At 41.5% G+C, this 26,692-nt stretch overlaps 1 protein-coding gene across 4 annotated transcripts in view; it reads left to right on the top strand.

Moving 5' to 3' along the window:
• Window positions 1–26,692, top strand: part of Adcy8 (adenylate cyclase 8) — a 203,587-nt gene that overhangs the window by 44,591 nt on the left and 132,304 nt on the right. For all 4 annotated transcript variants that reach the window (XM_013119532.3, XM_013119531.3, XM_005078687.4 and 1 more), the window contains exon 2: window positions 1,347–1,496. In XM_013119532.3, the coding sequence (XP_012974986.1) occupies window positions 1,347–1,496 (150 nt within the window). The remainder of the gene's footprint in view (window positions 1–1,346; window positions 1,497–26,692) is intronic.

Genomic DNA, 26,692 nt, shown 5'->3' with positions numbered 1-26,692 from the left:
TTTCTCTGGAGAAGGATATGCATCTCCCTGTATGCTATATGGCTTTATATCATGTTTGGGAAATTGTGGATACTTGGTAAGCTTATCCTCGTCTGAAACTATGAGTTTGTATTTGATACCATTTTCGCAAATGTTTAACTCCATTAAAATCAAATGGAAATCCCTGCCTCCTGCTCTGCAGTTCAAATATCAGTTCTGATCCTTAGTCCTAAATTCATTCATTTTTTTAATCTACCCAGTGCATGTGTCACTCGGGAAATAGTTTATACAATAAATTTAGGGACTGAGAAGATAATTCAGCATTTCCCAAACCCCAGATCCATTATTTACCCACAACCCAAATTTTAGATTCTGTTCATTGAGTCTCTTCTTTTGTTTTTATTTTGAGATACAATCTCATTGAGTGTCCTAGGCCAGCCTCAAACTTGCAACAGGACATTCATACAAAGTGTGAAATGGTGTTGCTGTGATTGGTGTAATAAAATGCTGAATGGCCACTAACTAGGCAGGAGGTATAGGTGTGATTTCCAGGGAGAGAAAGAAAGAGGAGGAGGAGTCTAGGTGCTCAGGAGATGCCAACAAGACATGGATGGGGTCTAACATACAGAAGAAAAGACAGGTAAAATGTAGATGAACAGAAATGGGCTATTTTGAGTTATAAGAGCTCCTTAGGAACAAGCCTAAACTATAGGCTGAGCTTTCATAATTAATGATAAGTCTCTGTGTTGTTATTTGTGAGTTGTTGGTTCAAAGGAAAGTCCAACTACAGACATCCTTCCACTCTAGCCTTCTGAGTGCTGGGGTTGTAGATGTGAACCACCGTACCTGGTATCTGCCTCCTTTCAGGGACCCTTTCCCCAAAAAGGAGGCATTACGGTTTGTTAGTTTTTCTCCAGTCAGCAGCTAGACATGGTTTTGTCAGAGAGAACCGTAGAGCAGCAATAAAAACACAGCACCGTCACCATTACTGAATGCATGCCCTGGCCCTTCTTGGTCCCTGAATTCCATCTATCACCAGCCTATTAAAGACCCAGCATTTCAGTCAATGATGGAGGAAGGTGAGGCGAAGCACAGGTTTTCTTATCTCAGGTTTCTAATGAAGGTTCAGGCTTAGACTTAAGGATAAAAGAGCAGTTCTTAATTGGGCAGAGTCACCAAGAAAGGTCTGTCTGAAGAGTGACATTTGATTCAAGATCAGAACAGAAAAGTATCATTCGGCCAGCATGACACAGTTATTTCAGTTACTAAAAGAGACTTCCTGTTGAAATATTTACTTATTTTAATCTTTGCCTCAAAGCAGCTGCTGTTTGACTCATCTAACCAGGATGTTTGGAATTGTCTCCCAGGTCCTGGCCCAGGTGGTGCTATTCATGTGCATGAACACAGCTGGGATCTTCATCAGTTACCTGTCAGACCGCGCCCAGCGCCAGGCCTTCCTGGAGACACGGAGGTGTGTGGAGGCCAGGCTACGCCTGGAGACAGAGAACCAAAGACAGGTACCAAATGCAAGACTGTGTCTCAGGTGTTGCAGAGACAGTCTCTTGTCACAGGATGCTATCTTCATCTTAAACACATGCTGCTTTACAAGTGTTCTCTCCAAGTCTGTGCCATGGGAATCCAGAGTCTACAATGCTCATATTAGGCTTTGAGTGAGAGTGGGTTGTTCTGATTCTCCACGCTAATTGTTTCCTACAAGAAATAAGTACACTTACTGAATGCCTCCCTGATACCTGTAACTGATTACTATTTGAGGCCAGTACCTCATATTGACCTTTCTACTTTAAAACTATAAATTATTATTTCACTACATAGTAATTTAACCTGTCTCGATGAACATACAAGCAAAACTATCAACTCATAGAAGATCCTGATACCTACCAAACTGCCCATACTTCACCCTGGCTTTTGGAAGGGATATTATACAAAATCAGTTTAATTGAACCTGAGCCAAAATTCAGACAGACTGAAGAATGATGTATGCAAAGAAGTTTAGATAGGGTTAGAGGCTTGGAGAAAGGAGTTTTCTGTTTTTTAGAAAGAGTTCAAATAAAGTGGAATATTAGACATGTTGATTGGGGAGACTTATGGGGCTTAAAAATAGTTTGTAGCAAGTGATAGGCTGTTCTAGAATGATATACACTGGCAAAGGATCAAGATTTTCTCCTCTTATAGTAATTGTTCAAGAAAAGATTAAGAAGGCGCTAAAAACGAGCTCTAGAATCCACATGTAGGCTCCTAAATTCACATGTTCCTGGGAGTTGTAGGCAGAGTGGATACATGCGTTGTACCATAGTGGGCTCCTCCTCTGCTTACAGCTATGTGTGTACTGTGACAAACACATCCTAAGCCTTCACTAATGGGCTGGAACATTACACAGTCCCTCTAAGGGTAAATCCAAGAGTCTACATGTTTAAAACTCAGTTTGGTGAAATCACCAGAAAGTCAATGAACCCAGGTCTGTGCTATAACAGATGTGATAGACAAGTTGGGTTCAGTCTTGAAGGCCAACACTTATAGTACAGAAGACACCACGGGCCCTGCATGCACATGGTGCATCATTGTTGGGGAATTCAGAAGAGGAAACCTCTAAGTTAGTGCCTAAAACAATTGCAGAACCTCCTTAATAGCTGTGTCATAGGCTCTGTGAATAGCTCTGAGGATAGGTTAGAGAAATTATTTCCCAAAAGGAAAGCACTTCCATATAATAGAAATCTCCAGGAGTGTGTATTATACTCCTGTGTGAAGCAGAGTCCTTGCCAGACTACCACGTCATTCTTTCCATGGAACTTGTGCCAACTCAGAAAAACTTGCCTTGTTAATAATTTATTCAGCTGTTCCTGATAGTCTATCACAATAGAGACATGTTGTGGGTGAGTCTTCCAGCATGCTACTTTCAGTGTTTATGAAAGACTGGAGGCAATGACAATTGGTGCTTCTTATCTTTAAGGCTTTCTCTTTTCCTCCTCTTCAGTTCCAAGTGTCTTATGACCACTGTAATACAGCAATCTAACTGGCTTCAGGGATTCTTCTACTGTCATCCGTAATCATAATGAATTTATTTTTTATTTGCGCACACGCACATGTGTATGTGTGTGTGTGTGTGTGTGTGTGTGTGTATACGTATGTGTGCCTCCTCTATTACTCTACAAGTATTACTTTTGAGGCATGCATGGTCTCTCTGTAAACCTAGAACTCACAGTTTTCTTGGCTACACTAGAAACCATCAAGCCCCAAAGATCAACCTGTCTCTGACCCTCTGAGTTTTTCTAGCTAGTTATATGAGGGCCAGAATCCAAACTCTAGTCTTAATGACCATGTAGCAAAAGCTCTCTCAACCACCAAGCCATCTTTACAGATCCTAGTTCATAGTTTTACTTAATAGAAGGAGAAAGAAATGTGTCAAGATGACAATGCAAACTTCCCCAATGCAAATAATCTGAAGGCCAGTAGATTCTGTGTCATAGTCAATACTTCCTAAGGGAGGTTCCTACGCTACTAAGTTCTCATCATTAGAGTACTAATGCATTAACCAGTCGGTATCTTTTCAGCATTGTATTTGCATGGCATTAGACAAGGCATATATGAAAATACAGATTTATGGAACATACTTGTTGGTTTCATGAAGAAAAGACAAGAAAAACCATCACTTAGTAGCTTATTTGTTGTAATAATCTTATAGACCCATGTTAACATATACGACCAAATACTCCTTTCAAGTTGCTATCTCCTTCTCCTAGTAAGATATCCTAAGATAATTGGCTTTGTATCATCCAGTACCCAGGTGATATTTGGTCTCTGATGAAGGTTTCTATTATCCCTGGGAACATCCTTTGTGGTAGAGGGGAAAAGTGTCCAGCAGAAAATACACAGGCTTTTGAATGAGAAGGTTCTGGATTTGAAAACATTGCTTGGTTACTATTTTGGTGAGCTGAGTATGACCCAAGTCTTCTTTTCCCCATCCATAGCAAGGATATAATAGTATCCTGCCTGAAAAGACTCTATAACAATGTGAAATATTGTGTGCAATGCCTTTGCAAGTCTGTGAAGAGTTTCCATTAGTGTTATTTTGTATAATTATTTATGTGACTCAGCCAATTCAGCTCAGTCCCAAGAGGCCTCATTTGGGAAAACATTATGAATTGGCTTGTCTCATTTGAAATAAGGTAGAGTTATTTAGCTGGGGATTAGGCACAATGGAGGCTCTTCCTAAGTACACAGTCGCTAGACCTCATCATCATTACACCTCATCTGTTATTTTTCAAAATATTATGTGTCACTGACAAATACATCCCCATTTACCTCTTAGAGCTAATTATACTACTGTACTGGTTCATAATTCTCTACGATGCAAAGGAGATACCAGAAGAGCCTAAATAACAGATGGCAAATGCTATGTAGATAATTATCCCAAAGGAGTCTAACAGGAATTTTTGCATCTAAAAGTCAAAGCTGAAGAAGCCAGGTTGAACATTGTTGATCACATTTTTATGGGAATTTTCAAGTATTGGCTTTATCTTATGATGGGATACAAAGGAAGTTATCTAGATGACTTACTTGTTCAATCACAAGCTGACTTACTTCTTTTGGGGATAGGTTATAAGGGGGAGAGTTTAGCTGAGTATTAAGAACATAATGGCAGCCAGTAATCAGCCCCCTAGACTTACAGTTTATTGGATAAGGAAGGAGATGGAGAGCTCCAAATATACTTGTGGCAGTAGTGGTTGGGTCACAGAAAAACGGCAAGCATACAGAGAGCACCCTAAAAATAAATACTGTCCAAACTGACTCATGGATGAAATTCAGCACAGTGAAGTCATGGCAAGTACTCTACCCTGGGCAAAACACCTAAGAAGATCTTGAAAGAGAACAGAGTTTGTAGGTATAACCTGTAAATAGTCTCACAATCCTTCATTTACCTTGTCATCTGAATAGGCACTTGTCCATGGTGTAGAAAGAGTCAAGAAAGACTGATTTTTCATTCCAGACAAGGCCTCAAGAACAGTCATTTAAGCTGTTAAGGATACTGATGGATAATCTGTTGAATGTTTGACAATGGGTTCTCTCTGGTTCCCTCCAGGAAGTTGTGTACTTCTTCAGTGGAACACTGATGATTTCCATTCACTGAAAATACAAGCCCAGGAGAATGGCATATTGATAGACACACTAATGCAAAAAGGACCGAATTTCATGGGTCCTGAAAGTAGAGCAAGAACTATAGGTAACCAATAACTGCTGGGGTGGGGTAAGAATTATCCTCTCCCAGGGATGAACCCCTTATTGGTTACTTAACACAAAGAAGACAGCCCGAAACCACATACACAGCAACACAACAACAAAAATAAAACAGATTCAGCAGCTTTTATTTTTACATTTGTGCATTTATATGTATTGTCTTAGCTAGGGTTCCTATTGCTGGGATGAAACACCATGAGCAAAAGCAAGTTGGGGAGGAAAGGGTTTATTTGGCTTACACTTCCGCATTGTGGTCCATCACTAAAGACAGCCAGGACATGAACTCAAGCAGGGCAGGAGCCTGGAAGCAGACGCTGATTCAGAGGCCATGAAGGGGATGCTGTTTCCAGGCTTGCTTCCCATGGCTTGCTCAGCCTGCTTTCTTATAGAGTCCAGGACCACCAGCTGAGGGATGGAACCACCCACAAAGGACTGGGGTCTCCACTATCAATCACTAATTAAGAGAGTGCCTTTCAGCCAGACTTTATGGAGGCATTTTCTCAAAAGAAGTTCACTCTTGGCAGTGACTCTAGCTTGTGTCGAGTTGACATAAAACTAAGCAGCACACATACACACACACATACACATACACACACACATACACACACACACACAGACATACACACACATATATATGCACATGTGTGATGTATATATAGCATATATATGTATGTAACTACACACAGTTATGTAACTATATATAGTTATATATGTATACTACAATAAGTAAGCAATTCACCTGGAGGCTTTGGAAAGAGGGTATGTGGGATAAGCTGGAGGGAGGAAAAGAAAAGGGGGGAAGTAATTCATTCTATTTTAATTAAAAATGTATTTTAAAAGAGAAAAGAATATTAGAAAGTATGTCCAACCTGGAGGGTGGAGAACTTACATGAAGAACAACTGCACATAGATGCCTTATATTTATTTTACATGTAAATGGTAACGGAAATTATAGATACTACAGAGTGGTAAATAAAATACTTTATTTTGAAATAAAGTAATTACTGAAATGGCAAAAAGAAATGAAAAATGCAATCTCCCAACTGCTAACCATGAACCAGTTGGTTCTCAGCATGCTCTATACACAGAAGGCTTACAATTTTTTCAGGGCTCTGTAATAGCATTCTACACTGGATCTCAATCCTTGCTTACCTATTATTTACTAGGGAAAACTATAAGACTCTGAAATATGTCTCGTTCCTATTGTGGAATATGAATATAAATATGAAACACTCTCAGTATTTAATGGTAGCTATCCATTGTTTTTCCAAATAAAACATTTCCAACACGAACCATGCTTCCCTCCTGCTTGGTGATTCCTATCACACAAAACCTGAGAAGCAGGTTTTGTCATTAAAGAACCTGGAATATCATGTGCATTTCTTGAGGTCAAATAGTAGATTTTAAGCAAGCTTCTTGAATGCGAAAAGTTTACAATACCGCCCCCTTCCTCTCTCAGAGTAAATGGTGGAACATCTGGCAGAAACTATTGTCCCAAATGCTAACATCTGTAATTAGATAACAGCCAGCTAAAGTTGAACAGATACTGTTTTTCTATTCTGTTGGGAAGGCAAGAACTTTGTCATCCTTTCCCAATTCTTCCTGTTACGATTATCTTCTTTCTCGTTCTTCCTCTTCCTCCTCCTTCTCCTCTTTTCTTTTTAAAAAAATGTTACCATAAATCATAAGTACCATGGTGTATTATGGTCTGTTCTCTTGGTCTCCAGCTTTTCCTTCTTCAATCTCTACTTGAACCCAGAATCCTACCCTGAAAAGTAGATGTTCAAAGAAAGCCTTCCAGTGTCTAGAATACTTGAGTTCTGATCCCACTTCTGACACACTCTTATTGTGAGGATTCAGGCAATCTGCTCCCATTTGGGAACCTTGGCATTGTGTATGTATACAGATAAGCACAATGATTGTTCCTTCCTCTGAGTAAGGGATTATCTTAGACCAAGGCAAAGTAAATATTCTAGGCCTGTTAGAGAGGATGCTACAGTGATGATGACATTGTTGTCACTTATCTCAATAGGATGAGCCTCCAGTGACCATCTTCAAACCCAAACTGCTTTTTCAATCTGTTATCTGTAAGATACTGAGCTAACCCCACACATAACCCTTTCATGCATTTGGGGTCTGGTTCCAACTTATCTTGCCAGGTGCTTTATCAGCTACTTCCTTCTCATACTGCCCCACACACCTCAACCCTCTCTCTCCCTCTTGACATAAGGTCTCAAGTGCCCCAGGCAGGACTTAAACTCCTGATGTAGACAAACATACTTGCTGATCTTCCTGTAGTCACATCCAAAATGCTATGATTATAAGCATGCACCCACACATCCAGTATAGGCAGTGCTAGGAATTGAATCTGAAGATTTGCACATGCTAGATGAGAACTCTCCCAAATTAACTATACCTCCAGCTCTGATGGGTAGTTCTTTCAACCTCCAAGGCCCACTTTCCTTGTGTACTCAAGCGTCCATGGGGCTTGTCCTTACCCCCTAAGTAGGGCAGCAAAACTATTTTCATGACCCTACTATGCTATGAAAGTTAACCCCCTTGCAAAGTGATTCAAACTCAAGATATTAACTCATTGTTCTAGTTACTGTTACTTTGCTGTGACCATACCCTGACAAAAGCAACTTAAAGAATGCCTTAGCCAATGTTCCACTGCTGTGGAAACACCATGACCACACAACCCTTACAAAGGAAAACATTTAATTGGAGTTGACTTACAGTTTCAGAGATTTAGTCCATTATCATGATGATGGGAAGCATGACAGACATAGTGCTGGAGAGGAAGTTGTGCGTTCTCCATCTGGAGCAGCAAGCAGCTGGAAGCGAGAGAGGGTGGGCCTGGTTTGAGCATTTGAAACCCAAAGTCTGCCCTAGTGACATGCTTCCTCCAAAAAGGCCACATCTACTCAGACAAAGGCACATGTCCTAATCCTTTCAAACAGTGCCACTCCATATGGGCCCATAAGGGGTCATTTCCACTCAACCCACCACAGAGAAGAAAAGATATGTTTTAGCTTACAGTTACAGAGGGATAGGGCCCATCATGGTAAGGAAGGTATGGTGGCGGGGTCACATTCCATCCACACACAGGGCAAACAGGAAGTGGGGGCAAAGATGTACTTCCCCAGCAAGGATTCGTCTCCTAAACAACACCACTTACTAGACACCAAGTGTTCAAATTCATGAGTCTGTGGGGGGACATTTCTCATTACTCCTTTGTCTACATTTCTCTTGCTCCATGACAGCCAGAGGTTAGTGCAAAAGCGGCTTCTATGTCTCATTCATCTGCTATTCTGACACTGACCTTGCATTTTTATCAATGTTTGTTTAACTGAATGATATTGAAGTTGGACTTTGGCTCTCTTCTTGCTCTTCTACAGGTATGGCTATAAAAAAAAACGTTCTGTGTAAAAGAAAGGAAGCTTGTGTCCATTGATAATAACCCTCTCTGAAGCTGCTAATTGGGTAAGAGTGTTCTTACCCAATTTAGGAAAAGCTGGGGCAGACCAAATGCACATCTTAAGCGGACCAGCTAGGGGAATTTTCCATCTGAAAGCTACATCTTGGAACATCCCTCTTTGGGGAGTTGGATTCTAATTATTGTAGCTTTTGTAATCCCATTTCTCCTCCCAAATGATCCAAATGGCCCATATTTATTTTAAATATTAAAATGAATTAATTGTTTTTCTTTCAGCTTTGAGAATTGCATAAACCTCTTTATGGTAATCATGGCATTTCGAGGTGTCTCAGAAGCTCCAGGGGCACTGGAATAAAGTTTCTGATGATACCATATGTCACAGCAGCAGGAGATCATTTTTAAATGCAGCAGATTTTTTTTGCTGTATTAAAGATGTTCTGTTTACCTTAAACATCTTTGTTAGACAATAATGGTGTGACTAGAGGTCTGGACAATAGACTGAGTGACAAAGTTGGGTTTCCCACTGAGTTCTGAGTAGGTTAGTTTAATCCATGTTCCTGCCTCATAGCATCTAGGATATTTTTAAAGGCACAAGATATAGGTGACTAATAAGAAAGAATTAAGCCTCACCTAAAAGTGGAATCGTCTGAAAATACTTATTTCTTCTCCAGGCATAGAGATCTTTTTATAGTATAAAACACACTTGGTCTTCCTGCTAGCCAGTCATTTTTCTGCTATTCTCCATCCCTTGCATTAAAGCCATCTCCAAATCACAAGTCCAACCTCATCTGCTAGCATATCTCATCTTCTCTATTCTAATTTGTACTGGAACATTCCCTGCTTCTGGCATGGTTGCCACCCTTACTAAACTTGCTCCTTTGGGCTTTTCTTCTTACCTGGTGTGACCTTCCTTTCACCCCTAGCCTCATACATTCTTGAGTGCTCAGGTCAAGGGTTGACCCACCACAAAGACTCCCTCTGAACCCAGCTCTGTAGCCTTCACCAAAGGTCTATTTGAACACCTCCTTGTGGGATTAATCTCTTTCTACAGTTTAGTGGATTCCTCGTTACATTCTCTGTGGGGTGGATTTATTGAGATGGGACAGATCTTTACTTTGTGTCCTTCACAATAACTGTAGTTTCAAAAGAAGGCAAACACAAACCAAGAAGAGTCAATAGGCACATAGTAGCCTCTGCTAATAGCTTCCCAAATATTGTTTCATCAATTAGTAGGTGAATTAATAGATTTATGACATGCTTTCCTCTTGTAGTGTAATTACTCAGGACCTTGCCCTCCAAAAACAAGAGCCCAGTCAATCCTCGACCATTAAGAATGTCAGTAAAAAAGGGGCAGGTCTCCCATGGCTATCAGCCAGCTATAGTACATCAAGTTGCAGTAAGACTAGGCATCTCTTCTAGCCTAGCTAGCTGCCTGTTGAGGTTGGACAAGGCAACCCAGTTGGAGGAAAGGGTCCCAAATACAGTCAACAGAGTCAGAGACAGTCCCTGCTCACAGTTAGGAATCCTATGAGAAGAAACAAGCTACACAACCATAACATATGTACAGGGACTAGGTCAGTTTCATGCAAGTTCTCTGATTGCAGGTACGGTGACCTTTTCTGAAAAGAAAGGAGGAGGGGTGGATGGGAAGGGGAGAGAGGAAGGGGGCCGGGAGGAGAAGAGGAAAGGGAAGCTGTGATCAGGCTGGGACGTTTTAATTTATCAATTCATTAATAAAAGTAAAATTAAAATAAAAAGAATGTCAGTCAACTCATGTTGGTCCACCGTCAGTCTCTATATTCCCTTCACATAAATGTCACCAGCAGGCTGCTAGAAACATATTCATGACCATCCTACTCTAGCAACAATCTGCTCTTCGGAGTGGAAATTTTTCATGACTTCATCTCCATTGTTTGTATATATCCAGAGACAAAAGTAAAAGGTAATTTTAATTACCATTCTTTCCCCAATATGTTACATTCTGAAAATTCCTTCTGATGGCTGAAATAGTTTAAATCTGTGCTAGCCAAACTCCACCAAGCACTTCTGAGTGCTGAAAGCACATGAGACATAGGGGTAAAATGTGTGTGTGTTTAATTTTTTCTCGTGTGTGGGGTCTGTGTGTGTGCACACATGTGTGCATGTGTGTAGAGGCACAAGGTCAAGGCTGAGTGTCTTCCCCATTCACTCTCTGTCTTTATTGATTTATTTGCTTGCTTTGTAACAGTATCTCTCACTTAACCTGAAGCTCACTGATTTTGGAGAGGGTGGCTGGCCAATGGACTTCAGAAATCTGCCTCATGGCCAACTCAGTGCTCATGCTTACATGACAGACTCTTTACCAACTGAGCCATCTTGCCAGCCCCTGCCAAAATGCTATCCATTCTCTTAGATCCCGCTTCAGGACTTTCATAACATTGACTCATGTATTATTACTATCTGTTTAGATTAGTGTATCATAAACCTCATACTGTGTGTCAAGTACTCAGTTAGGTCTCAGATATTTAAAAAAAATACATGATGTTTTCAATAGAATGTTCAGAATAAACTGAGTTTTCTAAGATGGACATTTTCCAACTTAGTCTCAGAATTCTATGTAGTATTTCATACATCTCCAATTTTAAATGCCAAGTTCCTTGATCCACGTAGAACTTCTTATTTTTCCACTGAGGCAGCTTCTTCAAATATGTGTATTCTAGGAGGAGAAGGAATTAAGGGCCCAGAGTCAGAAAACCAAGAGCCAGAAAATGTAGAGAGCTCCCTTTTCTCTGAACCTCCTCTTTTCTATCCTTTTCTCTAAATAACTTACTCTGTTATTCAAGTTCCAATGTGGGACAAGGCAGTGCCACACATTTATATCTACTTCAATCTAGAGAAGAGTCTAAAATGAAAACAATGTTCTTCGGTCGGTTTGATAGTATTGGAAAAAGTACAATTGGCCAGACTTAGGATGAGTAACTACCACAAGGTTTGCTGTGAGAAACACATCACACCAGAATCACGGCCACTGAGAGCCTTTCCTGACTGTGGGGTGGGAAACACTTAGAGATGACTGTCAAGTGTCTAGTGTTGTCTTCCACTATCTACAAGTTTCTCTCATGCCCTTAGAAAGGCTCCTCTACTGCTTCCAGTCAGAAATGATTTCTTTTGCAGAGTCACACACAAAACAATTTAACTATCATGTGCCTTTAACATTCTGCCGGTGACAGGGGACTATGTTACTTTTTTCTGGAGAGATACGAGCAAACATCTCTTTACCACAGATAACATTTCAGCAACAAACCAAAGAAAATATCCATAGAAATCTCACATGGAGTGGTGAGTTTATTGAGGGTTACTCACAGGGGCGTCAGTGTTTTGACGGCAGTTACGTCACCTCTATGTGTGTGATAACTCATGATATTCCTACAGCTCCCCGTCCCTGCACAGCCAACATGCAGTCTGCTCCAACAGGGCTTTTTTTTTTCTTCTGCTCTGCAACCTTGGGAAAGGATCTTGTGAATCTGGTAAGTTTTGTGAGATTCTTGAGTCTTGCAAGTTTCATTAGCTTCCTAAGTCTCCTTCCCCCTCTATGAGGGAGATGTTTCAATTTGGAAGAAATGGCTTCACCAGACCAGGTCAGCACCATGGTTGCTTCTAGCTGCTGGGAAGGTGTTGAGCCATGAGTGCAGTCTTTGAGCTAATGGTTATTGATTTCCTTGTCACAGATGTCTTTGCCCTAGAGAACAGTCTATTCCATGTGGGGAGTCCCCCACCCCTCATTTCTCCTTTGCAATTTTCTGTGCATCATTTGTGTTTTGGAGGGATGGTGAGATGGGGGTGGTTTTAAGAAGACAAACATGGATTTGAGTCTAGCTTTCACACGTTTTCCTAGGAGGCCCTGTGTTTAACATCTAATTTCTGAGAACCTTTACCCGTCAAAGATGAGACTTTAAGGTTGTGACCACAAAAATCAAGCTACATATGCAAAGTACTGGGTCCATTGGTTCACTCAGTGGGGCGTCAAGAGGGTTAGTTGAGGATGATGGGTGATTCTTGAATCATGTGTGCCACATTTTGAGTTTAACAGCAGCAAATACACCAAGTCTAATAGTGCAGGTTTTCTTTCTTCTTATTTGTGTTCCTATTTGGATTTCATCCTTAAGCAGCATTCACTTTAAATACTACTGAATCAAAGAGAGGCCACCACCTTGTGCTCATTTGCATACAATTAACATTTTCAGAGACATTCCAGAAAGAAGAAATCAATCACCATGACAGCTCACCACACCTTTGATCCAGCCTTGAGATGTAGGGGAGCCACATGGGGATGTATTATCTCATTAATCTAAGAAGAGCTGGTACCTGATGCTTAATACATCCCACCTAGGAAATACTGAAAGGAAGGTCTACTCTGTTACTTTCATGCAACATAGTCATATTTTTAAATTAGTAGTAAAATAAAGAAGAAGAAATATAAAATATCTTTTAAATTACCCAGGCCTATCACCCTCTAGTTAACCAGATTTGAGTGTAGGTCCATTGACTGAACTTCTACAACCTTTATTTTGCATACGGCACACTCAAGATAGATTGTTTATCAAGAAGGGGAAACAATCTAAGAACATTTTCTTTCTTTATTTTTTCCAAAGATAACCACTCTCCATTTAATTAAATTCTTTAAGTCTTTACAGTAAATTAGAAAGGATAAATATACATTGACATTGCTCGTTCTAAATAAAAAGGGTTGACAGAAAACTAACATAAAAAAACATTCCAATCAGTTTGAGAGAAACCCTGAAAATAAAGGCAAGACTATGAATTCTGCATTTAGCAGCACTCTAACTGTGTTGCCAGAGAGAAAACTTTTGGTGTTTACTACTTTTAAAATGCTAAGAACACTTTCATAGAAATCGTGATACAAAATCATTCTAGACTCTTGTTTCTTAATATTTCGCCTATGCCCCACTTGAAGGACATGCTATCAGAGTAAGTTTTTTGGAGAGGGGTTTTGTTTTGTTTTTAGTTCTCCACAGAATATAATGCATTTCTTCCTTATTTTCTTCTCACACTCCTTTTTTTTTTGGTAACCCCACACTCAGTTAAATCTGAGCATAGTGGTAGTGAACACTACTGGTATACACAGGTTTAGAAACAAGAATTCCTGCTTCCTGAGGCAGAGGGGCGTTGCCTAATGGAGCAGGAGTGAGGGGTAGACTGATAAAGACCAGAAATCTATGAGCATGGAGCACACTGAAGCCCTCCCTCAGAAGACCAGGCCAGTGAATCAGTGGCTACTCTAATCCAATGCAATGACATCTAGTTCTGTACATTTTAAATGAAACCCCCCAAATTACAAGTTGATCTTTAAAAACCAATAGAGAGCATTCTTGTTTAGCAGTGGGAATCTATAAAGTTGAGTCAGAGGCTAAGTGGGGACTCTGCTTGTAGACAAGAAGAAGCTTAGCACAAGGTGAGATGATCATTTCAGTTACCCAAGAACACTGACCTCTCCTTTCCCAGAACCTGAGCTTCTTGACTTAGCAAAGGGCAGCTTTCCAATGGCCTCTCTCAAGTCATCGTAGTCTGAGCCACTGGTCCGTTTTCCTCCACTCATCTCGCTCTCCTCCTTTCCCCATGTCGCTTCCACATCCCTGCAACAGCCCTTAACCCTCTGCCAAACTGAGTCGTCTGAAACAGACATCGACCTCGCTCATGCCCGCGAGTTTGGTTAAGGTACTGTCTCCCCCTCAAGTCTGTGCCCACTTCGACCTCAGGAGATAACTGCACTAGGTCAGGTCTTTTCAGATAGACTCAAGTTAAGAATTCGTACTGTAGCGGGGTGGACCCTCATTTGACTGGCGCCCTTATCTTGGTAAGGACAAACGGAGAGAAACCCAAAGGCAAAAGGGAGGGAGACTTCAACAAGGAAAGGACCATATGAAAGCAGAATCAGGGGTGGGGTGAAGGCACCTACAGGGACTGCTGGCAGCCAGAGGAAGCCAATGACATCAGCCTACTCCCAGGGAGATCCCGCCCCCAATGCTAAGGTTTGAATAGGATCTTTCCCCCTTTGAATTGTATGATGAAATGGAATCCATATTTTAAGATATTAAGAGGTAGAATCAAGTGTGACCTTTAAAATAAGGTTAAGGCTTTGTCCTCATTAATAGATTAATCATTTCATGCCATTACTAAAAAAAACTGATTAGCAGATTATTTCAACAATGTTTCTGCTACTAAATCAGTTTGGCTAAGTCTCTTTCCCAATCTCATTCTTTCACCATATGATGAGCTGTTTCCCTTGGGATGATGATAATGATGATGATGATGATTATTATTATTATTATATTTTGGTTTCATTTCATTAATTTTTTATTTTACATTCTTACCACAGTTTCCCTTCCTTCCTCTTCTTCCATTCCCCCCCACCTCCCCTCTATCTTTCCAAATCCATTCCTCTTCCTCTTCTGTTTAGGAAATGGCAGGCCTCCCATGGGTATCAACAAAACATGGCATATCAAGTTGCACCTCCCCTTGTATTAAGGCTGAGTTAGATTACCCAGTACAAGTATTAGGGTTCCAAAAGCCAGCCAAAGAATTATGGACAGTCCCTGCTCCCACCTTTAGGAGTCCCAAAAGAAAACCAAGCCACACAACTGTCACATATATGCCAAGGGTCTAGGTCAGTCTCCTACAGACTCCCTGGTTGTTGGTTCAGACTCTGTGAGCTCCTGTGAGCTCTGCTTAGTTGATTCTGTGAGGTTTTTCTTTTCTTGTGATGTCCTTGACCCCTCTGGTTCCTACAATCCTTTCTCCCTCTCTTCAGTAGGATTCCCCTAGATCTGCTTAATGTTTGGCTGCAGGTCTCTGCACTTGCTTCCATTAGTTACTGGATGAAACCTCTCTGATGATCACCGGGGTAGGCACCAGTCTATTCACAGGAGATGCACTCCCTTGGGACTCTCAGTCTTAGACCTTGGTGCTTATTCTCTGAATTACATGTAACATCTCATACAATCCCACCATTCAGTGGCAAGATCCTTGATCTATGCAGTACTATGTATTTTTTTCTTGTCAAGTCTACTCTGGTATTTAAATATTTAGTTACTCTGTTGATGAGTACAACAGTGATTAAAGACTACCTCCCAAAGAACTTCTCCAAATATGTGAATGTCTTTGATGAGCATGGAAGACTCATTTCCCTTCCTTCTTTAACCAAATAGATGCTGAGTTTCACAGAAGCATACATAGAGAACAGAGGGTGTTCTTACAGGTCTGTCTGCTGAGTTCATTAGTTCATCTTCCTTCATTCCTGCTGTCCAAATCCATAGAAGTCACATCTATTGTACATTGTTAACATGAAAATATTTCTTCTTTATAACTCTTGATTCCCCAACACCTCAAAGCATTTTAATTATCGCATGTATTTTTTGTATACCTTCTAATATACAAGAGACCTAGTGCTGATTTCAGGTCTAATGTCATTGATACATTATTGCAGTCATCATTGTCCATTAACCAACTAGAGTGCAAGCAAGAAGGCAGAATGAAGATGACCCACTACCTATGCCTTTATGGAACACAATGCCTATCACAGTTTGTCACATGCATGACCGAGTAATAGATAATGTTGCACAATAAATTGTAGAGTGATAGAAAACGTCAGGACAGCCCCAAAGTGATCCATTGCATACAGGAAAAGAAGGGTGTTTTCTAAATTCCTTATCACAGAGTCCACGGATGGATGTAGTCACTTGAGATTCCCCAATTACTCTGTGTCTGAGGACAGTCCCCTAACCTCTCTGTGCCTGGATTTCCATATCCACGAAACAGTGACAATAAATATATCTAAGCCACCAGTCCAAGAGATCTAATAAGATGATCACACGCCTAGCCTCTCACAGCATATAGTAAGTGTCATATATAGATCTGTCTTGGGAGTGTTGAGTTCAGTGTTTACTGATCCTCTTAATATTTTGGCTTTGTTTGGATTGGATTGGTTCTATTGGATTGATTGGATTGGATTGGATTGGATTGGATTGGACTGGATTTGGGTTTCTGAGACAGACTCTTACTCTATAGCCTAAACTGACTTGGACCTCTGCCATCCAGGCTCACCTTGAACTCATCATGATACTATTATTTCTTCAGCTTCTTGAGTTCTGTGATTACAGATATGAGTCACTACACTAAGTTCACATATTTTCTTTAAATAAAAAAATGAAGTCATCAACCCGTAATACACTGAGTTGATTTTAAGTAAGTATAAAGAGGTACAAATAGAGATGTTTACCACTCAAAAAGATAGAAAACTCAAAGAAATTTAGATTGCATCTTAGGCTGTGAAGGGCAACTCTTGCTTGTGGCCTGAAATAATAAAAGAGAAGACTAAGGAATGCATGAGGATTAAATGCAATGTCTGGGTAAGCTTAATGTGTAGGGAGAGATTCAGATACCTGTGCTGATGACCACGCCCATTTTGGGCGTGGCTACAGGGGCATATGGGGTGTGAATAAAAGAATGAGGAGAAAGGCACTCTCTTTTTGGGGTTCTGGCTGGGTCTCGAAAAGCTGCTGAGACTAGCCTGGGTTGCCAGTTTCTCTTGTAAGGACTTCCACAATAAATAGTCACCTATATCCTCATCAAGTATGCTTGTATTTCCATATCATTGACTGATAATGATATTTCCTGCTTTTCATGTGTGAATTAGAAGGGACTTTATATATATATATATATATATATATATATATATATATATATATATGTAATTGCTCCACTTCTGGGCCCACATTCATAGCTAAACATCAGAGAGAAAAGTGATGATTCGGCTCACTGATTAGTTGGTTTTCATGTCTACATGTCCTTGGGAAGGAGAGGCAGGCAGATCTCTGTGAGTTTGAGACCATCCTGGTCCACAAAGTGAGTTCAGGATAGACAAGAGACCCTGTCTCAAAAACAAACAAAAGGGGGGCAGGAGGAAAAGAAGAAAAAGGGGAGGTCAGATTACAAGGAGGGAGCAGCAGACACAAGGGTTTGATCCTGCCTCAGCTTGGCATGCCAGACTCTGCTGACTCAGCAAGGAAGGCCTTACCCCCTCTGAGGAGTGAATGGGGATGGGGAGGGGGAAAGGCAGGAGGGTGGAGAACTGGAGGGAGGGAGGGGTATCTGGGGTTGGTATGTAAAATGAAAAATATTTTTTTCGAGACAGGGTTTCTCTGTATTGTTTTGGAGGCTGTCCTAGAACTGGCTCTGTAGACCAGGCTGGCCTCGAACTCACAGAGATCCACCTGCCTCTGCCTCCCAAGTGCTGGGATTAAAGGCCTGTGCCACCAACACCCGGCCAAAAAATATTTTTTAACTTAAAAAAAGAGTTTTGTAAAGAGGCTGAGCTCTGCTGCCTCCAAGGGCTTCCTTTGAAGGGCTGGCCTTGCCCCCTTAGAGGCGGTAAAGCAAATGTAAACTTTGGCAGCTTGTGTGACGACACAGACTGGCTGCAAATGACTTCTTTCCCTGCCTTGTTTCTTCACCTAGGACACAGATTTAGTAATCTCTCCCTCACTGAATTGTGCTGGCAATAAAATGGGACAATAGCAAGATAACTGTAAATGTAAATGCACTCTCCAGACATTATTCGAAAACTCATCACTAACAACAATTATTGTTCTTTTGTGCTGTGTTTGAAAATGATATATACTCTTGTCATGGTGCAACCAAAAGGCTGCATATTTGAACCTGAACTATTCTTTCAGCCTCCAAATTAGGCACTCCAAGTGCTACTAAAATATGCCACTCTTGAATCCACCTGAAAAGTTCAGTTCCACGTAAAGTTATATCCTTTTTAAATTTAGCAAATGAGCATATAAGCTTAATGTCAATGAATACAAATATACTAAAATTATAAAACTGAATTGGAAACTAAGAGTTTACTGTATCAAGGGTGATGCCGAGAAGGCCTGAAATCTGTACCATGGCGTAGTTCCAGTCCGGTAGCTATGGAAACACGACTGCATATTAATATTGGAAATTGGCAAGAATCTTTCACATCGGACTACACACAGCCACAGGTTAGCTGGTTCTCTCATGCATCTGCCAACATTTGAAAAAAATGAAAGGCAGTCTGTCTTCTCAGATGTGAGTTCTCATGAAGCTGATGAAGGAAGGTCAGGCTGGGGGGCCCCTCCCTGGAGAAGTCCCTTTAAGGCCTCAGGAAGGCTGATGGAAGGTAGTAGCAACTGTTTTCAGTTTTCATTCCTGTGTCTCCTCTAACTTAGTGAAGTCTTAGGAGCCACCCGGCCTGGAATGGGCTATTGCTTCAATAGAGTAGATGGCATCCTCCTTCCCAAGATACCTTCAGAACCAAAGCTTTCACTCTGCAATACACAAGTTTTTTTCTCTCCTAATAAGCATAGGGGTGGTAAATATGGATGCACTTAAATGTCTCTCCTGATTTTCTTGTGAAAAGAAAAACTGGTGATGTAGAGGCCACTTTCATAGAAGCATGTAGGTATCCAAAGATATACATGGCCTTTCATAATATTGACGCAATTGTTGGTGGCTTTTTATAACTAACTCTTGTCCCCTAACACCAATTACAAGCATGCATTTTTATTTTTATTTTATTTTTGAAATTATAAGAACATAATCCCCCTTCCTTTTTCTCCTTCAAACTCCCCCATATACCATCCCACCCTGCCTTCTTTCTAATTAGTGTCCTCTTTTCATTAATTGTTGTTATATGCATACACATACACACATATATCAGGTAGATTAGATAGATATGTGCTTACATACATACATGCATACATACAGATTTCATCCATAAACATATACATACATACATACATACATACATACATGCGTATTCATAAATAATACCTATGCAGTCTACATAATGTTATTTGTTTCTGTGTTACTGAGGCTGACCAGTTGGTGAGTTCTTCCTTGAGGAAGACTGTTTTTCCCACTCCCAGCTTTCCTTGGATGCCTTTAGTTCTTTTTGTAGGGTAGAGGTCTTGTAATCCCCCCCATTCTTTCTGACATGTTTATTGATGTTGTCCTTGTTCAGCTCATGTTTAAGCAGTCATGCTGGTGAGACTTACTGAGTGTAGCTTCTTGTAGATTCCGGCACCAACGGATAATCCTACAAAACACTCCCAAACCTTGGCTCTAGGAACATGGCAGAGGACAAGGCAGAAAAACTGGAAAAAACAAAAGATCTGGGAGTCTGCTGTATGATTGTGCCTCCTAGTAATGTAGCACGTATCTTAAGGGTTTCTGACACACTACAGGAGTTTCTCGTTATTGAAGGAAACATCCAATAGCTAATGCCAAGTTTGGTGGAGTTTGTGGTTCCCAACCTTCTATGTAAGAACTTTGCAGGACAGTTTTATTTCTGAGTGAATTTACACCACGCATGAACAACTTGATAAGTAAGTTGACAGCAGGGTCCCACAAACCAAATTTTGATTCCTATTGCTGCACCCTAGCAGCTGTTTATAGTCTTGGGTAAAAGAATACATACCACTATGTGCTTTACCTTTCTTACTCGAGTTAGAATGTCACAGTTCCTTTACTGAGTCACTGTGAAGCATATTTGAAATAAATGCTCATCCTGGGACTTTCTAAGAGATTGCTATCACTAGATACCCCGTTCCTGCCCTCAGGAGGTGGCCTGGTATCATACTTCCCGGAGTGGCAGAATATTTCTGTACTCGCTTTCTCAGAGGCTGGGCAGAAGGCAGGGTTGCAGCTGTCACCTGGCAGCACACGCCGAGCCTGGTGTGTTTTAGAGGTGATTACTATTTATTGAGGGAAATTGAATTGAACCGTCAAATAGAGTCAAGCGTGCATGCTCTTGCTGTCTGATGGAATGGTGGAAATATGTGTGGCGTGACATTTGCAAATAAATAATCAGAAGGACTTCCAGGGCATGCATAATTTGTATGGATGTGGTGAATTTCTGAAAGGATTTTTGAGAGAACTGATGAAATTTTAAAATGCCTTCCTTTCTTCCCCTCTCACCTCTGCCACCATTAAACAAGACAGCACTGTTCTTGTGCACTGGCCTTGGAGGTAGGTGAGACCCTGTCCTAGGAGATCAGTTGCTCCCTCTCTAGACCATGCACACCTGTTTCCTGGATAGATTGTGAAGGATAGAGATTGGCAAGGCCGTACTGCCACAGTTAGTTACAGAGCTATGCTGCCTTTTACATCTGCTCTAACAAAATGTGGACACTAGCCACTTTGGGGTAGCCATGGAGATTGTCACTGGATACCATGCTACTGAGCAAACTCAGAAGTAGCTGAAACACAGCCTCCATGGAACATCTTCTCAGTTGGCCAAAACACAAAGCCCCACCCAGAGAATAGGAGATTAGGAGCATGAAGTCATGATCCTTCCTCTCAAGGGATTCTTTCTCTCTTTGACAAATTTCTTCAGTTGTGGGCCAGTATAGTCATCTATAAAATAAGACAGTAATACCTACTGGCTTATATGTACATATAAGTTACCACTCCCTCCATATAGAGAGATATACATATAGATTAGATATATTTATAAATGTGTGTACATGTATGTGTATGTAAATATGCATATATTTTTCTATTATTCATTTGTGTACATTTGCTAAAGCAAGAACCATAACCAAAACACAAACACATGTTGTAGGTATTTCTCAAGCAGATTTGTTATGTGAATGTTTGTGAATAATCTCCTCTATTTGGTTAAGATTCTGTGGCCTGTGATTCCCTTCCCAGCACTGACATTGAATGAACAAAACCTGCTTTGCCTCCCCACTACCTACAGAATCCCAGGAAGAGAGGCAGTAACTGTGATTCATTCACAAAGCCAGAAATGAAATAGAATGCTCTAATATTAACTGCTATTTTTCATTCATTTTAATGCTTATCATGTGAAGGCAGGAAAATATGGAGAAGGAAAAAAGAGAAAGAAGTAATTAGCATTTATAGCGCCCCTAGTCTGTGTCATGACTCAGGTTTGGCTTCATTACACAGAACCCTCTCTGGGAGGCCGATAGCATCCCCATTTTAGAGACAAAAACTATACAGTTCACTCCACTATGAAATAAATTAGAACCAGTCTGTCTCAGTCCAGAACAAACATGATTTCTGCTCCTAGGTAGCATGGAGATCACGGTGGCAAATATATTGATGCACATTCCCGTGGTTTCCTAAATGCCCACCAGAAAAAAAATCATTTTTCATTTAAAATGAGCAAGGCACTTTTACACTGACTGGGAAACAGGTCTATAAATATGAATTGACCCCGGGGAAAATATCACCAGCTCCACTGGATGACTGAAATGTCATTCTTCAGGTTCATGAAGCTGGTTCCCAAACAGATGTTGTGGGCCTTTTAAATGTTTTTTATTATTTTTATTTAAATTAGAAACAATTTTATTTTACATACCAATCCAAGTTCCCTCTCTCTTCTGAGCTCCCACCCCTCCCACTGTCTCCCCTTCCCACCCCCCATCCACTTCTCAGGGAGGGTGAGGCCTCCCACAGGGAATCATCAGAGTCTGTCACATCATTTGGGGCAGGACCTAGGCTCTCCCCCATGTATCCAGGCTGAAAAAGTATCTCTCCATGGGGAATGGACTCCCAAAGTCCATTTGAGCACCAGTCCCATAAACTGCCCAGGCCTCCCAACTGACACCACGTTCAGGGGTTCTGGTTCAATCTTATGCTGGTTCCCCAGCTGTCAGACTTGGATCCATGAGCTCCCACTTGCTCAGGTCAGCTGTTTCTGTGGGTTTCTCCAGCCTGGTCTTGATCGCATTGCTCATCCCTCCTCCTGCTGTTCAACTGTTGCCTAATTTCTGGTTTCTGACAAGCCTAACGGACGGCAGTCTGTGTTTGATCTGTGTCACTGTGGCTCTGAGAGGGTGTGCTTGTATACATTTTTTGCACCCCAGCTATCTTGATAACCAGAACACAAATACGTGGCAGAACACAAAAGATAAGACATGGCAAGATGCTGTGGATGTGTGTTTACCTGCATTACTTAAACACAGCACAGCAGCACAGGGAAACCTCTGTACTTTTGAAATGTGGAGGAAGTTCATCTTCTGAAAAATCGACCGGGCCAACAAACAGACATGCAGATCAGCTGTTCTCATGTTGGTCCACAGGGACCCCTGGCAATGTTTCAGTAGAGCTTAAATCTACCAAGTTCTACCAGTCTCTCTCTGTAAACCGTGTCTTCTCAACTGATCTAAGGCTATCTGCCTTGCAAACCCATCCACTACTCTTCTGCGTGAGCACAAAGCAAGGCTCATCATTCAGTCAGGAGCAGGGAGCCCCACGTGCTGCCGTGCTCGAAAGGATAAGCGACAGGAAATGAGACCAAAGTAGGCACTTTTGTCTTGTTAACTTGGAATGCTTGTCATTGATCTCATGGAGCTTTTGAATGCTCGAGTTTAAATCCAAGACTGGAGAGTAAAATAAATACAGAACCTCTGGGACAGGTTGACCATATGTTGTTTACCTGGAGGCACTTAAGGAAGGAGATATGGGGTGGCAGGGGTGGGTGGTGTACTGGGGGGACTTCTGCACTAAACTCTGGTGCTTCCCAATATTTAAGAGGTCATTGGAGGAAAAAGAATGAAGGGAGGTGCTAAAACTTTAAATAACAACAAAAATAATTAACAACAAGCCACCTGGTAATAACATACCCAGAAGTACAGGGAATGGATGGTGCCCTGGAGTCATGGGGGGAAGCTGTGGACAACTCTTTAAGTATTTGCTGTTAAAAAGTTCAGAATCATGAAGAGCACCTGGTAGTACTCTCCTTTAATCCCAGCACTTGGGATTAAAAGCAGAAACAGTCGGATCTCTGTGAGTTTGAGGCCAGCCTAGTCTACAGAGTGAGTTCTAGGACATCCAGGACTACACAGAGGAACCCTGTCTCAAAAAACCAAAAAAAAAAAAGACAAAAAAGAATCACAAAGAGCCACAAGTGACCCATTTCTCCTTGATGTGCAGTAATAAAGAGACACATAAAAGAATAGGTTGTGTGGTAGCATCGCATGACACTCAAGAACAGGAGCAAAACTCTAGAAAAATATTCAGATCTGAAATTAAGAGAAATACCTGAGCAGGGTGGTGCGGCCCTCAACCACTTTGAGCCAAATTTGAAGATTAAATACTGGCCAGGACAGAAGACACTTGGCCAGCTACGCATCCAGAATTCCCAGAATATGACGGTGAGTTACAGGGACTTCCAAAGGCAAAACCCACAATGCTACTCACGTCTCACCTTCGTCCAATCAGGGGCAGGTATACATCCTAACTTCCTGCCTACCTACCTCCTGCCTGTATGTGATCAAGCACATCCAAACGAGCTGGGACAACCAAGCTTGTCTACAGAATCAAAAGCACAATAACAAAAGCCCAGGAATTTGGCATTCCTGGAAGTTAACTGTCCTTGGGCAAGTGGGGTTTACAGGTTAGAGACATTCTTGCTTTATATTTCTCTTAAGCACAATACTTTAAACTTAAAACGTAGTGTTAGCCCTCACACACCACGCCTGAGTCGGCCAGCAAACATTTGGGCCCCTAAGCTGATTACCAGACACCTGCTAAGCCTACAGATAGTCAAGAGTCACCGAACTTTGACCTCAAAGAGCAAAAAGGATTAATGTTTTTTTGCATCCACTCATATTATCCAAAACAACCTCCTTCTTTTCATCTCTACACCACCCAATCCATGCCTCAAGTCTCTGCCACTGTTCCTTGATGCTCACAGTAACTTTTTAGTCTCTACTCTTATTCTTTCTTTCCTTAGGGGCAGCCATTCTCAAAGAGAAGTGAGAACAGTCTGAAAAAAAAGTAAAGAAATATCTTGCATTCTCAGTTTTCCGATGCCTTTTTGCCACTATTGGTGATTCCGACTGGGGAAACCAAAACAAAGCCATCAAAGGAGAGGACATCTGAGCTAGCTGCCTTGGAAGGCCATGTGGATTTTGAAAGATTAAATAAAAAGAACATAAGTCACCAAGGAGGGCACGTTTTGAAATTCAGTGGTGCCGTGTCATGGTCTGTGCTGTAGGAACCTTTGAACCTTATTTAAGGAACAAACCTCAAGAAATGCTATTCAGATCCAAAATTAAGAGGAATGACTGAGCCAGGTGTTGCAGGCCTGCAAATCTCAGTTACTTTGGAGATTAATGTTCAGGGTCACAAATTCAAAGACAGCCTGAGTTATAGTGTGAGCTCAGGACCATGCCTTCTATAAACTTAGTGACTCTCCAAGACAATAGTTCTCAACCTTTGGTGTCAAATGACCCTTTCACAAGGGTCACCTAAGGCCATTGGAAAACTTGTGTATTACAAGTCATTCAGACATTACAATGTATAATTAGCAAAATTAAAGTTATGAAATAGCAATGAAAATAATCTTATGGTTGGAAGTCACATCTTCCTGGCCATGGAAATGGGCTAGTGATCTGTGGGAAAGGGCTGTGCTTGAGGATGATTGGGAGACAGGAAGATACCTGTGGAATGTGAGTACAGCAGAGAATTCCTTGTCCCAGGTAACAGTAATTTAAGGGCCTACGTTGGTAAACAGTCAATGACCACCGAATTGGCCCAAGGGTGATGGTTTCAGAGGTCTGTCTCATGCAGTCAAAGAATGAAAGCAATGGACTTTAAAGGTTGAGTTTTAGGGAGGAGTTGGAAAACTTAGGTGGTGATGTTTTTGCAGAAAGAAGGCAAGCAGAGTTCCCAGAGGTGTAGTTCAGGTGGGCTGACCCCTAGGAAGACCAATGATGTATCTGATCACATGGGGGAAAAGAAAAGAAACAAGCAGAACATGACTCAGGACATCTACACGACTCTGACATCCTGACATCCAGTCAGGACAGAACTGCCAATAGCACCAGGACATTCCTGACTTCTGGCCAAGACAGATCTGCCTGATTTTGGATGGTCTCCCCCTCTAGTTAACCAGTTGTGTGGTCTTAAACAGCAGATGTATACCATTAATGCAGCAGAGGAGAGGAAGCAGGGAGTACCAGGTGTGGTAAATCAGAGAGAGGCCCCTTGTCTGTAGAGACAGTGGTAACAGAAAGACTGACCGATGTCCTCTTGTTCTTGACACTGTGCCCTGGTAGTTTTGAACAGTGAAGAAGCATCCCCCGTCACGTCCCAGAGCTCTACTCCGTAGAGGACTCACATAGCACCCATCTCATCCTGCTCCCCACCTGCTCGACATCAGTGCTTCTCATATGCAATGGTCATGACGCAAGCCCTGCTACCCGAGACCTAGAATACCCGTAGAAACTGTAGTTAAGGTGCTGCTGTCAACAGTGACAACTCTCATGATAAAATGGAAGTAACGTCTCGGGTTGTAAAACGATAAAGCAAAGGCAAAGTGATGCTTGGGCAACCTGCTGGGCTGCCCCGAAACGAATTAGCAACCACGAGGAAGAAAGAGCATACTCAATGAGCCCCCCAAACATTAGACTCTGGTAAGTGGATCCTCCAGGAAAATGCTCCCTTTAAGCACCTCTTAGGGTTGGAAGACTTCAAAGTCTTTTTAGAGGTTGCTCAAAGGTCTTTTCATATAAGTGTAGCCATTTTGCTCAGTCTCGGAAAGTGCTCCTGAGAATTACGCGACTAAGATCCAGAGTGATGGACTGTTTCATACGTCTGGCACCCAGATGTTTGGTTAACTATTTGTCAGGACGTTTCTGTGAAGGTGATACTGGATAGGATTAACTTTTAAATGGAGGGTTTTTAAGTAACGCAGGCAGCTCTCCGTAAATGTGTGCAGTCCAAGGCAGGCCAGAATAGAAAAAAAAGGCTGATTTCAACAACAGAAGGGGTTTTATTCACGGAAGATGGACTTAGAGCTCCAACTGGAGCCTTGGTTCTTTCCTGAGTCTCCACTCTGAACGTCTTAGGATACGAAATGCAGATTTCCCACCTGCCAATCTCTACAACCACTTACGCTAACTACTTAAAATGGATGATCAGGGCAAACTATCTTTCTATTTATCTCTCTCTCTCACACACGCA

The sequence above is a fragment of the Mesocricetus auratus genome, unplaced genomic scaffold (assembly GCF_017639785.1).
Source record: "Mesocricetus auratus isolate SY011 unplaced genomic scaffold, BCM_Maur_2.0 Super-Scaffold_100023, whole genome shotgun sequence".
NCBI lineage: Eukaryota > Metazoa > Chordata > Mammalia > Rodentia > Cricetidae > Mesocricetus > Mesocricetus auratus.
Note: the sequence above shows the minus strand (reverse complement) of the source record. Positions and strands in the feature narration are given on the sequence as shown.